The sequence below is a fragment of the Pristis pectinata genome, chromosome 3 (genome assembly GCF_009764475.1).
Source record: "Pristis pectinata isolate sPriPec2 chromosome 3, sPriPec2.1.pri, whole genome shotgun sequence".
NCBI lineage: Eukaryota > Metazoa > Chordata > Chondrichthyes > Rhinopristiformes > Pristidae > Pristis > Pristis pectinata.
In genome coordinates this window covers 87422061-87439037 of record NC_067407.1, presented here as the reverse complement: position 1 = coordinate 87439037, position 16977 = coordinate 87422061, and the positions used below count along the sequence as shown (strand labels likewise).

Below are 16977 nucleotides of genomic sequence, written 5' to 3'. Positions count from 1 at the left end.
TCCAAAAACGGGTGATTGTCAAGTTAATTGGTTATTACAAATTACCCCTAGTGTAGGTGGGTGATAGGGGAATCAGAATGGGGTTGATGGTCATATGGGAGAGAATAGGTTACTGGGAAATAAGCAAGGGGTTGGGATTGATGGGGTTGCTCTTATAGTTGGCATCGTCTTGTTGGACCAAATGGTATCTTGGTTTCCTACTATGTTGTAAGAAAATATGAGAAATAACATGGGAAAATAAATTTAAAACCTGCTTATTCATCAGGAAAATCAGGCCACACAGCAGTAAAGCATATTCTTCTTTTGAAAAGTCTTCGATAGAATTTTTTGATTATGTTTACCACAGAAGATCAACTTACCTTTCCCTTTCAGCTTTATTCTTGATGCTTTTATCATGGCTTATGGCTTTGCTGTTCTCCATGGAACTCTTGGCTTGATTAGCACGCATTTCTTTGCTGTGTCTTTGACATAAACAGAGAATAAATCAATAGGATGCATTAGTCCTGATGTGTAACTAATACATTAGGAGACCAAACTCACATTGGTTGATTTCTTTGCAGAACAACTTCATTTAGTCCATAAATGTGATCCATCCAATCACTTGCCATTTTAATTTTCCACTCCCAATCTGACCTCTCTGTCCTTCGGACTCCGACACAGTTCCAATGAAACTCAACAAAAGCTCGAGGAACACTACTTATATCTCTCGTCGACCTACCTCATTGAGGTATGTACCACCAGGCTCAAGGACCTCTTGTACGGACCTCTAATATGATAAAGATTAACTCTTGATCTCTCAATGTACCTCATCATGGCACTTGCACTTTATTTGTCTACCTGCACTGCACTATGTTCTGCTTTCTGTTGTTTTTCCCTTTTGTATGGCGTCGCTGTACTTATGTATGGAAAGCTCTTTCTGGATGGCATGCGACAAGAGCTTTTCACTATCTCAGTACATGTGAAAATAATAAACTAATAACCAATTATAGCCTTCCAGTCTCAGTACTAAGTTTAACAAATGATGCTGCTAAAACAAATGCTATTTAATTCTGATTGTAGGTGCTCATAATGCTTCTGCTGTTTAAAACTTCTCTGGACCATCCTTTGTCTCTTTCCTTGCCACACATTTTTTTTTAGTATCATTTGGTTTGTCTTTTAATCTGTCTTTTGTTCCATATCACCGACTCTCCCTTACCACATTCTCTCCCTCTGTACTTGCTCAATACCTGACAAAATAAGGTGTACACCCCATTTTTCTTTGCCTGGATGCTGACTGAGCTGCTGATAATTTCCAGCCTTTTCTGCCTAGGGTTCAGATTACTCGCAATTGCAGCATGTTGCTTTTTTTCATCAATGACAAGAGGGGTAAATGAGAATTGCAGAATAATCATCTGAAACTGTTGAACTCAAGTTGCATTCAAGCTGAATTCAAACAGCTATAATGTGCTTAGTTGAAAGATGCTGTATTATTCCTGGAGGCTAGATTGAACTTCACTGGAATAGTGTAGGAGGCCAAAGAGGGATGGATGGGAAAATTAAATCCATAGGTGACTGGAAGCTTGGAGATTGAATAGTGTTTTGCAAATCACCATCATATCCCATGCTGTTTGCACATAACACAACTGTGAAACACGAACCTTTTAGACATGCTGTTAAATTTGCATGATCTACCTGTCCATTTTGATCAGATAAAGCTACATGTACCCTAAACTCCATACTTTTATGTAGGGAATCAGTAATGGAAATAATTATTTCACTTTGTGAAGATACAACAAAGCTTTATCTGTGTCATTTTATAATTACAAACTGGCTGGTAATACCTATGCTTGTTCTTTCACACAATATGAGCACCAATGGCAAGGTTAGCCCTAAATTATCATGGAGAGACACAGCACAGAAACAGGCCTTCAGCCACCTCCCCCATTCCCCTCACCCCTGACACCTCATTTGCATCAACCATCAACTATCCATTAAATTACCCTTGTGTTATTGAACTACAACAGTCCTTCCGGCCAGGGCAATCCTGCAATGCTGTAAAATTGAAAATCCAAAATTATGTCCCAGTGATGGTGAAAAAGTGCCAACATATTTGTGATATGGAAACCTAGCAAGAGGTGGTGTTCCCAAATGCTCAAAATAATATATATAAAACTGGTATTTGTATGAGAGGAGCAAATTGGTATGTGGCTGTTAAGCATATGATCTGCTGAAGAAATCTGCAGATTTAATAAGAATGGCAAAATGTAATGAGTGGCATGCCACTGCCTTTGATACTGGGACCCCAACTTTATACAATTTATGTAAAGGACTTGGATGAAAGCACCGAAGATATGGATGCTAAATTTTCTGATGTCACAAAGTTAGGTAGGAAAGTAAATTGTCAAGAGGATGTACAAGACTACAAAGGGATATAGGTAGGCTAAGTAAGTGGCCAAAGATCTGGTAAATGTAGCATAATACGGGAAAACGTGAAACTGTCCATTGTTCTATGTTTCTGTGGTATGAAAAATATAAAAGGAATGTAGAATCTAAATGTTGAGAGACTGCAAAGCTCTGGGACACAGAGGAATCAAGTACATGATTCACAAAAGGTAACAGTGCAGGTACACCAAATGGTTAGGGGAGCTAACAGAATGATATTGGTTATTGCTAGAAGAATTGAATTAAAAAGATAGGGAAGTTATGTTTCAATTAAATAGGATATTAGTGAGATCACAACTGCAGTATTGTATTGGTCTTCCAATGCATTTAAGGATACTTGGGATAGGTAGATTGTCTAATGACTAAAGGCTAGATGGGTTTGCCTTGTATTTACTGGAGTTCAGAAGAGTGAGAGATGATTTGGTTGAAGCAGACAAAATCTTGAGTCCTTGACCGGGTAGTTGCGAAATGGATGTTTCATCTTGTGGGAAGTTTAGAACTAGGGGACACTGTTTAAAAATAAAGTTTGCTTATTTTTAAAACAGAGGCAAGACAATTATTTTTCTCTCAGTCAGGAGTATTTGGAGCTCTTCCTCAAAGGGTGGTCATTGAGTATTTTTGAGGCGGAGGAGATGAATTTTGTTAAGTAAGGAGATGAAAAGTTACCAGGGAGGGGGAATGTAGAGCTGAAATCAGATCAGATCAGCCATGTTTTCACTGAACAGCAAAACAGACTTGAGGGCCCAAGTGGCCCATTTCTTCTCCTAATTCATTTGTTCACAAAAAATGCAAGTGGGTGGGCACCACAGGTGGTAAGTGTTGGAAGCTGGACAAGTGCTGGCCAATGTGGCCCAAAAATAACCTTCTGCCCAATGCAGCTTACGTGCAGACTGCACTAATTGGAAAATTTATTTTGAAAAATATTTTATTTAAAATGAAAGTATTTTCTAGAGATTAACATTTGTTACAGTTTTAAGTTTTTAAAGTTTGAACACTTTAAAATAGGAAGTAAATTATTATGTTTCCATTGAGTGTAAAAAAATTTTGGCATAGACTTCTGCTTATGGCCCAGGTGAGTATTATGGGCATGGCTCAAGTCAAAGAAGATAAAACCCTATATAAATGTATCTGTATTAAATTGCATCATGAAATACACTACTGGATTTGGCTGGAAATGCTGATAGTTGTGTACTGAACTGGCAGTGAGTGTAAGTGTCACTAAGTTTGGGATTCCCCAGTGAGCACAGAAATCCTGAACTTGTTGTCTGCCTCTTGATGGGGTTTTGATGATTCTAATCTAATGTTGGACTCCGCTTGGAGTGCAGAGAGGAGACATAAACTTGGAAATTGACCCTCTGAACTAGCATAAGATTAAACATGCCGAAGGAACCGATAGTCCGTTCATCTCAATGGAGAAGAATGCCTTTGAGGACAAAGCTAAATAGTTACTAAAAATTGTGTTTGCTTTTAATTAATTGATTTTAACTTATTTTAGTGTTTTACATGTTTTAGTTTGTCATAATTTAAAGTTTTTATTGCTTCGTTGATTTTCTGTACTTTATAAAAGAAACTCAATATGTCAGCGACTTTCTGAAACATTCAGAGTCCTTGACACCTGACCGAGCTGGGGCACTGCTTAGTGTTAACTTTCCTTTCCAACTACTTGTGGGTGGGGCTTATTCTGGCCCACCCTTGAAAAGACCCATGTTGCTCAAGGCCCAGTCACTCCACAGGGCCTCTCCATTTAGGAGCGAAATGACAATTAGTACCAGTTGACTCTGGCATAGCTATAGAATGTAACTGGGTACTTACTAAGCAGATCTGTGGCAACACAGGTAGCTCAGTGCTGGCAGCAGCTCCTGGCCCATGCAGCTCCATAGACCCATAACTATACAGGATCCACCTCCCCCTCCCCCCCCAAGATTATGACATGGTTTCGATCCTGAGAACTGTTCATAATTTGAATGGTTCTTAAGTCAGAAATGAAGCTGCAATCCACACAGCAGAAGATGCCTGCAGCCCCACAGCAGCTGGCAAATCCATCCCGCCAATCTCCTAAATGCTCGTTTGTAATGTATGGGCTGTACATAAGTCGGGCATTTGTAAGCTGGAGAGGACCTGTCTTATCATTTCTGTTGATGCATGTTTGGCTTAGAATGTTCTTAATAATATGGTGTCTCACTGGAAAATGGAAATTTAATGCTGAACAACTTATAACTAATTTGTTGAAAATTAAGCAGGTTATATATTCTAAAACTATTTAATTAATATCAAAGGATGTTTAAGATCATATTGAATACAATTAAAAGATCAAAGTGCCACCTAATTTTAGAACTTCATGACCAGTTATTTCTGAATCTCCTGGGATTTAAACTGTGCTCAGTATAGAAAACTGCAGGCACAGGTAAGAATAATCTCAATTCAGACAAAATGAAATTAATCATGCATTGTTAATAGCTATATTCTATTGCAATTTGGTATATGATACTTAGCAGGTTTGCATTATGCCTGGTTTATGGATTCTTGTGAAGATAATTTTCATCTTTGCTGATTTGCTTGGTAGAGTCACTTTTAGCATATTTATCAAATCTGCTATCTCAGGAACACCAAAATATTCCACATTGAATAACAAATCCCTTAATGCTCAATATCCAAACTGGTCCCGAACAAAGAAATGCTACCTGACTGCTCCCTCATACAAGTCCCAAATACCAATGATTAAGACACAATTATACAAAAGATCAAAGATAATTTTATCTAATTCAACAGATAATGATACCTTTTCTTCTGCAATGATTAATACAATTTTACTGTGGTGAATTGGATGACAAACATCTCTTTAGAATACGGGTTAGATTACTGTGGATGTTGGTAGCTGTTTAGAATAGCATCTAATATAGTGAAATTTAGGAATATGAACAAACTCATAACTTTAACAGTGTGTACAACAGCTCCTTCTAATGCATTTCTATGAGAACTATCGGCATTATACAATTACAGGTAATTTCCAGATTATGCTATTAATGTAATTTTGTTCCTTGTTTCATAAGGTTTCATATCAATGTGGGCCTGGACAGAATGGATAGGAAAAACACATTTTCCTTAAAGAGGAGTTAATAACAGGGGTAGGGTTCTTGGATTTCAAGTAACTCATTGAAGAATTAGAAGGGAATTGAGGAGAAATGTTCTTCTTAACCAGAGGGTGATGGGAGTGTGGAACACTGCCTGACAGAATGGAAGGGCAGAAGTCCTCATAAAATTTCAAAGGTTCTTGCACATGCACTTGAAGGACTATAACCTATTGGTCTAATGTCAACAATAAGAAATCAGATTTAGACTTGGATACAATGGACAGAGTGATCTTCTTCTGTGCCATGAAATTTTATGATATTTTGATTTTTAATAGCAAGGGGAAATTCGCATCTACATCTCATTACATCTTTATGATTTGTGTTCATTCAAAAATTTTCTCTGCAACGGTAATTTTGCTTGGAATTATGGCTTTTCTGATTTACTGCTACATTCAAAGCAAGTTTTGAAACTGGATTCAATAGGTCTAATAATTTGTGCAGTTTTACCAAATAAAACCACCCACACAAACTTTTACCCTGTTGTTAAACTCCAGCCATTTCATTACTGCCTTTCAGATAAGTAAATGTGCTGCCCTTATCAGAGTTGGCCCTCAAGTGACCCAAGTCCCACGATCTTGGGCCTATTTTAACTGTGAGTCACCTTCCACATGTGAGCATTTGTTGGAGGCTGGGCATTTGAATCCTATTGGTCAATGCATGCAAAATCTTCAGTTGGGTAGCTGGAGATGATCCAAAGGCCTTCAAGTGGTGCAGGAAGTGGTGGATACTAACAGTATCAAAATTGTTCTTAAAAGGTGCCTGCAGCAAGTACGTACTTCAATTCCAATTGGACCCTATGCGTGGCAAAACCAGCAAAAATTGCAAATCACCAGGAAATGGAGTTACTCTATTTTAATATTTCCCCAGCTCCATTCCCAGAGAGTCGAAATTAGGCCACACATGGCAAACTCATACCTCAGAACAACTGGGGCTGGTGCTTTGCTCATACTGGCCACATCTTGAGACAAAGCCATATTAGTATATAATTATTGTTTAGTATCTAGCTGTAAGAACATGAACAAAGTAGCAAGGCTGAGGAAAGTAGTAACTTATGGATAGAATGATCAATGTCTAAACACATGGCAACGGATAGAACGGGATGCTTTCTACATTGTAAACTTAATTGATTTTGATTTATTGATGAGTGGAGATGAAATTATAACTCTTTAGGTTACAGAAGACTATCCTTCTTATCCAATATAAGGATATATTTGTACCATGCATTACTCTATGAAGCACCATTTTAACATTATTCAAAGCTATTGTGATTATAATCACCAATTTTATTGCATTCTCACTTTGATGGTCTTGCAATGAACTTAAAACAGCAAGCTGAAGCAAGACTTTTCCCTGATGTCACTGTTCCCCTTAGCACCATCATCTCAATTAACCAACAGACTAACACCTATTACACCACCTGTATTAACACCAGATACTTATTCCAAATAAGTACATCACGACAATGATGGACAATGTGATTGATGATGTCCACGCCAGGATATTACAGTATCTTAACTGGGAGGTGCTTCTGGTTGTTGCTGCCACTACTAATTTTGGGTAAAGAATTCAGATAGTTCAGCAGCAAGCTTCCAAGGATTGGAGTGCAATCATAATAATGCCTCTGCCTAGATGCTTTAAACTTGATACATACCTATCATGAATAAGTTTGAGATGCTGACTTTGTTGCTCATGCATACTAATGAGCAGTTTCTTTAACAAATCACATTGCTGGCTCAAGTGAAGATCCCTTAGCTCCTGTTCTTCTGCACAATGCACATTTAACATTTCTGACCACTCCTTGGTCTGTTGAGTAACAATCTCTTTTACCTGTTGAAAGAAATATGATAGATCACATACCATTGTAATTGAAGTAGATATATAGAAATGTCAGGGAGCCTGTTGGAATCATGGGCTTCCACTATGTTCACCAAGATGTGACACTTTGTGTTTTGGAGAACTAGATGGCAGAATTGCTATTGGCGGGATCTAAATAGGCACAGATAAACAATTTGCTATTTCACACCTGAGCAAATGTTCCCAAGCAGATTGAATGCGGGTGCAAGTAGTGGGAATGAAAAATAACACAGGAATGTTCTCCACTAAAGCATAGGATTGCAAAGAACTGGTAGCTATCTGCCACTTCCTCTGCTGAACGGGCAGCGGTGGATAGGCAATGGTTCTTTAAAAGTTGTCAGGTAAAGGGAGAGTGATCCAATATTTATCACCTAGAAAATTATTTCTGTCCCATACCGCTAAACATACCACATAGTAGCGTTCACTTGTGGTACCCTGAAATTCAATTCCATTACTGCTCCCATATCAAGTAGTTCTAATGACGGAACTGGAATTTCCAGGCAAATAATGCCTTTCACTTTCAAACTGAATCAGCTGATCAAGTAGAAAACCACATTAATGGGAGCCATGGTGAAGAATATGAAGACTACTTCTAGCTCTCGTTGGAGCACGGTAAATATGGAAATAAAATCAAGAAGCAATCCAGTCCTTTTCCCCTTAAAAAGACAGAACTTGCATTTGTATACTGCCTTGTTACTCTTTGAAAATTTTAAAACTTTATTTATACAGCACGGTAACAGGCCCTTCCAGCCCAACGAGCCCACGTCACCCAATTACACCCATGTCAACCTACTACCTGTACGTCTTTGGAATGTGGGAGAAAACCCACAGTTATGAGGAAAACGTACAAACTCCTTACAGAGGCGGGAATTGAACCCCGATCGCCGGCACTGTAATAGCGTTAAGCTAATGATTACGTTACCATGCTACCTAATTTGATTAAATAATCAGGGCTATTTTTTTTAATGCAGAATTAACAAGATACCAAAAGCTAACGTTTGTGCATGTGTTCGGAAAATGATCCCACATCTTTCATCAGCAGATGTATAAATATGTTCCTTGCGTGATAGGAATAGTTTTTGCAATTTTCTGATTTGCTCGACCTCTTTTCAGTCAGGGTCATCTACTGATGTTAATTGCTAAAATAACTAAACTGCAGATACACACTTTTCAGATATCTAACTGCAGTATTATCAGTGCTTATCTGGATCAATCAATAAGTTTAACAAACCTCCTTCAGTGCAGTTCTGATTTCTATGAATCACACTGCATGGTAAATGATCAGCCTCATTTTCCCCGCCTTAGATGGAAAATGGATCTAGAGTCTGGAATTAGCTTATGGCAATTTTAACCATTAATTTAGCTTCCCTTTGTCATATAATCCGGGTGTCAAGTGATTTTTTTCCTAAAAACAAAAGAAATCTAAACGCAAAATACAAGTGCATATATCTAATACCCTTTTACACAAGTAAAACAAAATGATGTTTATAATCATCAATTGACAAATACAGTGTTGGAATAACTATAGAAGGATCAAACTGCACTTGCTGCTCTGTGAATAAACAATTTTGCCAAAGCTTTAAGAACACTGTTCATTTTGGTGATTGTTTTCTCTCAAACATCCCTGTAATAACACTTATCGGTACATTTATTTATTCTGAACTAACATTGTGATAAATAGAATGACAGACGGGTACTGATTTTCTTTATTTATTTTAAATAATGCACTATCGTTATGCATAGAAACACATGGATCTATCTGCAGAAGAAACCTTTATGGCAACACTGTTTGGAAAATATTAGTTATTCAAACACAAAATTAAAGTAAAAGTGAAATCATTTGCCACGCTGATTACATGCAGACTGGGATCTTTATAAAGCACACATTGGTTTCTGCTTTATTGATGGAATACTTATTATGGCCCATGCAAATTGAGTTCTTAACCACATTTCTATTCATTCTCCTTCATTACATATAGAACATAATTTCAATGCACTTATAAGTTTAAAATGCAACATTGCAGTACCTTTAATTTGTGGTCTGAAGATAAGGTTTCTATTTTGACCTCGGTTTCTTTCTTCAAATCAACACAATTATTTTCTCTGAAAAATAAGGAAATAGAGTTAGCAATAATAAATTTCTTATCCCTTTTCTCCCATCTGATTCTAAATGCACTGGCTTATCTCAGATACATACCAAAAAGCAACATTATGAACAAGTTCAGAAACACATTGGTGCAGGTATTTAATTGTGTCTGAGAGGTAAGTTTATCCAGTTTCGTTTGAGGGCCCAACACTGCAAAAATTAACAGCAAATGAGGCCTATTCAATAGATCTTTGTGTGATTCAACAGTCACAAAGGAAATCGAGGAAGTCAAGGTCTAAGTCTGGGTCACAAGGTGGGAGTAATGGCGATGATGATTCAGTCGTTAACTGAATGGTTGAACAATATGTTGGTGGGTCAGGTTTGGGCAGCAGGTCAGGGTGGAGGGAGGTGGAGGCTGGGTGTCTTGAGAGAAAATTGTGGCAGAAAAATTGGTATTGGTTTATTATTGTCTTGTATACCGTTCATACAGATCAATTATTACACAATGCATTGAGGTACTACAGGGTAAAAACAACAACAGAATACAGAGTAAAGTGTCACAGCTACAGAGGAAGTGCAGTGCAGGTAGACAATAAGGTGCAAGGGCATAACAAGGTAGATTGTGAAGTCAAGAGTCTATCTCATTGTATAAGGGAACCGTTCAATAGGGCTTAGTCTGGAATCCATGCTTCCCTGCATTGATGGCTAGTTTCATTTTAACATGAAGTAACAATCATACAGTGTCTGATGGTCAATGTCTCTGCTCAATTGTGATGCAGGCAGAAGCCACGTAATATCTGAGTGCGGCAGCGGAAGTTCAGACAACTGTCATCATGGCTTTGAAACCATTGTTCAATGAAGCCAGAAGTGTTTCACAGCTGTCCCAAAAAACATCCTCCAACAGATTACATGGATGGTTGATTGCCATCTAGGGGGAGTGGCAGTGGCTCAGAGGTGCACCAGTTGGCTGTGCCACCTCAGGATGACAGCATTCCCGCCCCAACCCTGCCACCCAAACAATGCCTTTGCCACTTCCTGCCTGTCAGGCAGCTGGCCCAGACCACTGCCATTCATATTGAGAAGGTGCCATCTGAAACTGGACTGCTCCGAGCAACTAGAGATCATCCTGCAAACACATTCAAAGCTGCTTCTTCTGAAAAACAACCTCCGCCGGCCATGCTGCAGTTACACATACTAACACCATTCAAAGCTGTGAAGCCACAGGTGGACACAGAATTGTTATGTATTTTATAGGACTGTCAAGCAATTAAGTAAATTAATCTCAATTCATTATATTTTTAACTGATACAGTTCCTGTTTCCATCGTTTTGATGTTCCTTTTATTGCTAATTATATTATCATTCAAAACACAATCCAGCATAAAAACACTGCACTCTGTTTCTAGAATTTAACAAATTTGATGTAATCCTGTCATTTCTTGGATGGCAATTATTTGCCAGTGCAAAGCATATGCTCATAAGTTACTTTTTCAGGACATCCCAAAGCACTCGAGAACCATTGAAATACTGTGAATCGTGGTCACTATTATTATGAGCAATCCTTCCCAATGATTGTTAGTGTTATGAACCCCTGTTACATTCTAACTGAGCAGAAACATTTCAGATTTTTAAAAAATGAGAAATAAACTAGTTAGCATCTGTGGGGAATCCTGAACAATATCCGAAGGGCATAGTCTGAACTCTACGGTGCTCACTGGAGATTAATTTTGTGAAAGAGCCTTTCAAGAGCAACACCTGGGAAATACATTATGTGCACGCAGTCTTGATACTAATTGACATGCTTTGTAGATGTTTTGCACCTGAAACATGATGCTTCTACCCCTTTCTTCAAGAAATGGCATTGGATCTTCTGCATCAATTGAGAGAAAGTCACTTTAATGCCTCACCCAAAAGACAATGCCTCTTATAATTTGCATTTCCTCAGTACTGCACTGATGCAGCCTAGGTTATGTGCACAAGTCTCTGAAAGAGGACTCATTATGAGTCACAGAAAAGATAGTTGCCTCAAAGTCTATACTGATGCTGGTTATTTTGAACGTGGTTATTAATTCCTTTTTTATTCAAAACACAATTTTGTAATCGACAGAACCTCTGAAATTTTAATGACAATATATTCAGCTTCCTACTTCTTCTGTCACCGACCAGCATTCCCTCAACCCACCCCCCATATCCCACAAACATGTGTCTATCAAACGCTCAGCATTGGTGAGCTGAAGTTTCTTGAAAACTATCCAACTTGTTTTTCCAACAGTGCAGCACAACGTGAGATTGATTATTGAAATGTTAATGAATAGGAGTTGGCAAAGTTTAACACTATATGTGTTTCTGTTCATTTTTCAAGAATAGAAACACATTTTTCAAATGTTCTCTTTTAATAATTTGAGATGTGATTTTAGGCAGAGGATAAGAAAATGCAATGATTTGCTTTAGTCTCAAATATTAGGCTTAATTGTAAATTACCATGAGTAATTACCGTAAGTAAAGCTTTCAGTGAGGTCCCTCATGATAGACTCATCCAGAAGATTAAGGTATATGGGATGTATGGATTGGATTCAAAATTGATTTGGCCATAGAAGGCAGAGGTAGGGATGGAGGGGTGATTTGGATTTAAAAGAGATTAACTAGGCAAGCTTTTTCTTAAACAGAGAGTGGTAGGTGCTTGGAATGTTCTGCCATGGGAGGTGGTAGAAGCAGATACCATAGCAACATCTAAGGAGCATTTACTCAGGCAGAGAATGGAGGGATATAGACCAAGTCCAGATGACAGTTTAAATTGGCATCATGGTCAGCACAGATATCATCAGCTGAAGGACCTGTTCCTGTGCTATACTGTTCTAAATTCTCATTACACCAACTAGGAGGAATTTTCAGAGCAGTGTACATGGCCTTTGCACACCATTTGCACCGAAGGTATAAAATATGATGGGGTAACAGACAAGAGACCAGACTGTGCATGGTTCAGCCCACCTGCCCTCTTGCACCTATTCCCTTCCTGTAGCTGGTCTTTCCATTCCCCACTCAATGGTTCCATCTGAGTTAGAGTCAAGACTGCCATTAATGGCAACCAGGCCTCAGGTGGCAGATCACCAATGGCTATTTGACAGTTTGTTAACCAGAGATATTTAATTGAAATGAATGTGGTTGTGCTTCTCACATTGCTACTCCTGGCATAAAGCCGTGAGGCCAGAAGTTAGGTGCAGCAGCCCTTCAGCTCTGTATGTTTGTTCTGTGCCCCATGAGGTGGAGTGGGAGAGGTGAGATATGCCAACTCCTTTCTGAATTCTGCATTGCAATTGCCGAAGTATGAGCTGACCTGCAGTGAAGACCACACTGACAGTTCCCCATGGTACCGCCAGCCAGACCACTGTTTTGGTTCAGCGACCAAGGGAGGACATGTGGCTGCTCTGATGTGACAGTGGAGGTGCTGGGTGAGGAGTTGAAGGGAAGGAGGGAGCTCCTGCACCTTTTGGGATAAGAAAGCCACAGAAGCAATTAATGCAGTAGTTTGTGGGAAGGGCATGCTTCAGAGATAACAGCCAGAACTCCTCCCCTCAGGATGTAAATTAAACTTAATTAATTTTTTAAAAAAATTTTACTTACAGCGTGGTAACAGGCCCTTCCGACCCAATGAGTCCACGCCGCCCATTTTAAACCCATATTAACCTACCCGTACGTCTTTAGAATGTGGGAGGAAACCGAAGCACCCGGAGGAAACCCACGCAGATACGGGAGAACGTACAAGCTCCCTACAGACAGCGACGGGAATCGAACCCCGATTGCTAGCGCTGTAATAGCGTTGCGCTAACCACTACGCTACCGTGTGTGTGTACCGTGACATGTTGTCAAGATCAGATCCTACCACAAATACACATCTCAATAACCATCACAACCTCAGTGCACTCTGTCCACTTTTTAACTATACACTGACATATTCACATGTCCTGCTACGGCATCCTTCACCGGCACTAATTATACCTCAGACACAAATCACAGCAGTTCAGCCACCTAAGACACCTCTGAGCCACAAGGGACACATGAGAGTTTCAGCAGCAAATGAGCTGCTCTGGGAGTGGATGTTACAGACTTCTAATGTAGGCAAACATCCTGAGAAAGAGGATATGGCGTCAGAAACACATTTCAAACTGCAGTAGGATACAGAGATTGCAAATAGCGTTTCTGAAATTCTTATTTCTACTTCCCAGAAGTAACTCGGGTGGGACAGAGATCAGGGATGTGGCCCTTGCAGAGAGGGGCAGGATTTGTACCCTACGACTGATCAAACAGATTGGTGGAAAATCATAATACCAGAACAACTCATGGAATTTGGATGAAAATGCCACCTGAAGCAGTTACTACCTACACTTGAGTCACACATGTAAAATTGCTATTAACTGAAGGATATGCAAGACTTTGTTTTTCCATATTCTGCATATCAGGAAGCAGCCAACAGAAATCTAAATAAAACAGTTCAATAATTTATATTAATTATTAGGGTCTTGGAATCAAGAGATCCCTGCAAGAGCTGCCAAGGTGTTAATCTCTTAGACCAGCCCCCCGCCCCCCTCAAATTTAATGGTTGAATCCAAGTCGGCATTCATTTTATTTACCAGCATCAGTAATAAAACGACTTCTACGCATCAGCTAACATAAATGGTACAAGTTTTTTTTCCCCAAGAAATCTTAAGCACAAGCCAAAGACATGCAAATAATTTCCATCAAAATCACAGCATGAGACAAAACTGTAAATGGGACTGTTCATACGGATGTTCCATAGAGTCTACAGTGCAGAAGCACATCATTTGCTACAACTGTGTTTATGCTTTTCATGAAACAATCTCCACCTCTCTCTATCTAACCGTGACAGCATGTCTTTTATTAGTTTCTCCCTGATGCGCACATCTTGCATGCTATCAAGACTAAAATGCTGCTGATACTTTTCTAAGGGTATGTTGTTGATGGGCAATGCAGAAGTTTCAGATTAATCAGAATAGAGGGCGTAATATGCAGCTGGAGAGATAAATGCATGAAACCGCCCTAGGATCTTCCAGCAAGCTTCTCCACACTATTTTCCTTCCTTAACAGTTGCTGCACCATCTGGAAGATAATCCTTCGGATTAAATTCATCGACGGCATGTGCATTGTTCTTCATCACTTCGGCTGCTCCCCATGTAGATTCACTTTGTTACACAAGTACAAAATATCTTATGTCCCATGTGCTGCACTTTTTAAAGAATAACATTTCGTTTGGCTCCTTACCCCTTTTTCTTGATTGCCTTCTCTAAGATCTTCTCTTGGGTTAATTTCTCTTTGTCATGCTGTGCCACCAGTTTGTCCACTTGCATACAATGTGACTTCTGTGTAGCACTATGTTCCTGGAATAAAAATGACCTCAAATGAATAAAAATCAGACTAAGAATTAGATTTAAAAGATTTCAACATTTTAATTTTAATATGTGCTCAGTGCAATGCTAAAAGAACTGATTGCAGTAAAAATACATATCAATATCAGGAGTTGCATTAGATTTATAGCTGTGGAAATCTAAACTTGTATAGCACAGATGCATGTATATATTTTAACCTTAAAATTCTCAAATAACCATATATTTTGCATTAAATACATTAAGATTTTAAAAAGATCCCCCATAAGTTGAAAGCATTTTGTGTAAAATTTTCCAGCTAGCACTGTACTGGGTCTTTAGTATAGTGCTCTCATCCCAAAGTCAATGGAACTGAATATGGGAAGGAGTGTGCAAAGGACAACCAACATCAGAGTGCCTATTTATCACCAATTAACAAAGACAAATTTCTTACTCTAAATAATTAAAGATGGGCAATTAAATAGAAATAATTACTAATGAGGTCCATTGAATTACTGCAGCTCACAAACATGGCGCAATTTAAAACAGTTTAAAAAATTCTTTGCTGCATTTAGTGCTAAATGTAATTTGCCTGCTGTATGCGGCAGAAATCAAACCAACCCGAGTGAGTCAGCAGCAACAGCAAGTTGTATTTATTTAGTACCTTAAAGTATAGGAATGCATCATTGAAGGGACCTTGGTCTTTGTCAAAATGGAGATGTTTATACAATACCACTGAAAGGTCAAGATATGAGGGAGAAATTTTGGAAATTGTACAATGTAACTCACTACATAACTAGACACCAAAAAGGCACTCAAAGTGCAAAGAGGTAACATGTTCCTGTTATTGTCTGACACATAATTGGGTGACCTTGGCCAGATTGATGTCAGTACCATTGTTAGGTAGAAAACAAAAAGGAAGTTAGTGGACAGGAATTAATAGCAAATACAAAACATTTCCAGAAATAGAGTTAGCCAAGTCGTAAATCAAGGTGATTTAAAGCAGCCTTTGTCTTTCCATAGGCATGATCATTCTTTACTGTTCTCATTTTACCTTCAGCTATTAATGCAATTTGAAATTATAATTCTCTCCCAATAGTTTTGCAGTTTTGAAGTAAGTCTGGATTCTTAAAACTGACACCATTTAAAAAAAATGCACATCAAACTAAAATGAACAGACCACAAGATGCACAAGATCAAGAGTCTTTCCCATAATTATAAGATACAAGCTTATAGAGGGAGGTTTTCCTTCATTAGGACTTGAACCTTGGTTAGGAGAATGGGACACTGATAACAATAGTAGGTGTATGGCCCAATGAATAAATATGTTGACATGCAGTCATCAAATAGATCAAATTATGCAGAGCACAATAGGTTAAATCACAACCCATACAGTGGGTCAGCACATTATACAGTTGGAGGCAGGGTCTCTCCATTGGGTACAGTGATTCCAATGCAAATTGTATTAATTTCGAAAAGCATATACTCTTTTGTCTCTAAGTTTACACTCAAACTTATTTGCATGTTGCTGCACGAAAAGTCTACCAACAACCAGCATAATCAGACAATGTTTAAAAAGGAAACATTCTTTATTTAAAAAAAGCCTCAATTTTATGCATTTACTTAAAAGTGGTAACTTTGTGAAGTTGGCTTAAAACAACTAATAACAGATCCATCACAAAATATTGGCAGTCTTGGTTTCAACCCACCACCTTTGAGCTGCTTAATTTTACAGTAAGTTTCATTCATTAAAAATGCATAAACTATTTTCTAGATATATTGGAGCACACTGCTCAGATGCATTGTAAATTAAAACAAAAATCACATTTTTAAAACTATGTCCTGGGCCCAGCATATAGATGCAATCACAAGGAAGACACGCAGCCTCTACTTTCTTAGGAGGTTAAGGACATTCGGTTGTCACCTGAACATTCGAACAAGCTTCTACAGATGTACTGTTGAAAGTATTCTAACTGGTTGCATTATGGTCTGATATGGCAATTCAAATGCACAGGAACTTGAGAAGCTGCAGAGAGTAATGGTAAAAGTGGTAACTTGGTGAAGTCCCCAATACACCACAGGCACATCCCTCCCCACCACTGGTAGTA

General features: G+C 38.6%; 1 protein-coding gene and 1 long non-coding RNA gene across 13 annotated transcripts in view; one reads left to right on the top strand and one right to left on the bottom strand.

Moving 5' to 3' along the window:
• LOC127567769 (1-phosphatidylinositol 4,5-bisphosphate phosphodiesterase beta-4) overlaps positions 1-16977 on the bottom strand; it is a 473077-nt gene that overhangs the window by 29028 nt on the left and 427072 nt on the right. For all 12 annotated transcript variants that reach the window (XM_052010784.1, XM_052010783.1, XM_052010786.1 and 9 more), the window contains 4 exons: positions 14769-14884; positions 9434-9509; positions 7204-7379; positions 360-461 (listed from right to left, as the gene is read on the bottom strand). In XM_052010784.1, the coding sequence (XP_051866744.1) occupies positions 360-461; positions 7204-7379; positions 9434-9509; positions 14769-14884 (470 nt within the window). The remainder of the gene's footprint in view (positions 1-359; positions 462-7203; positions 7380-9433; positions 9510-14768; positions 14885-16977) is intronic.
• Positions 1-16977, top strand: part of LOC127567772 (uncharacterized) — a 113185-nt gene that overhangs the window by 46526 nt on the left and 49682 nt on the right. The window lies entirely within an intron of this gene.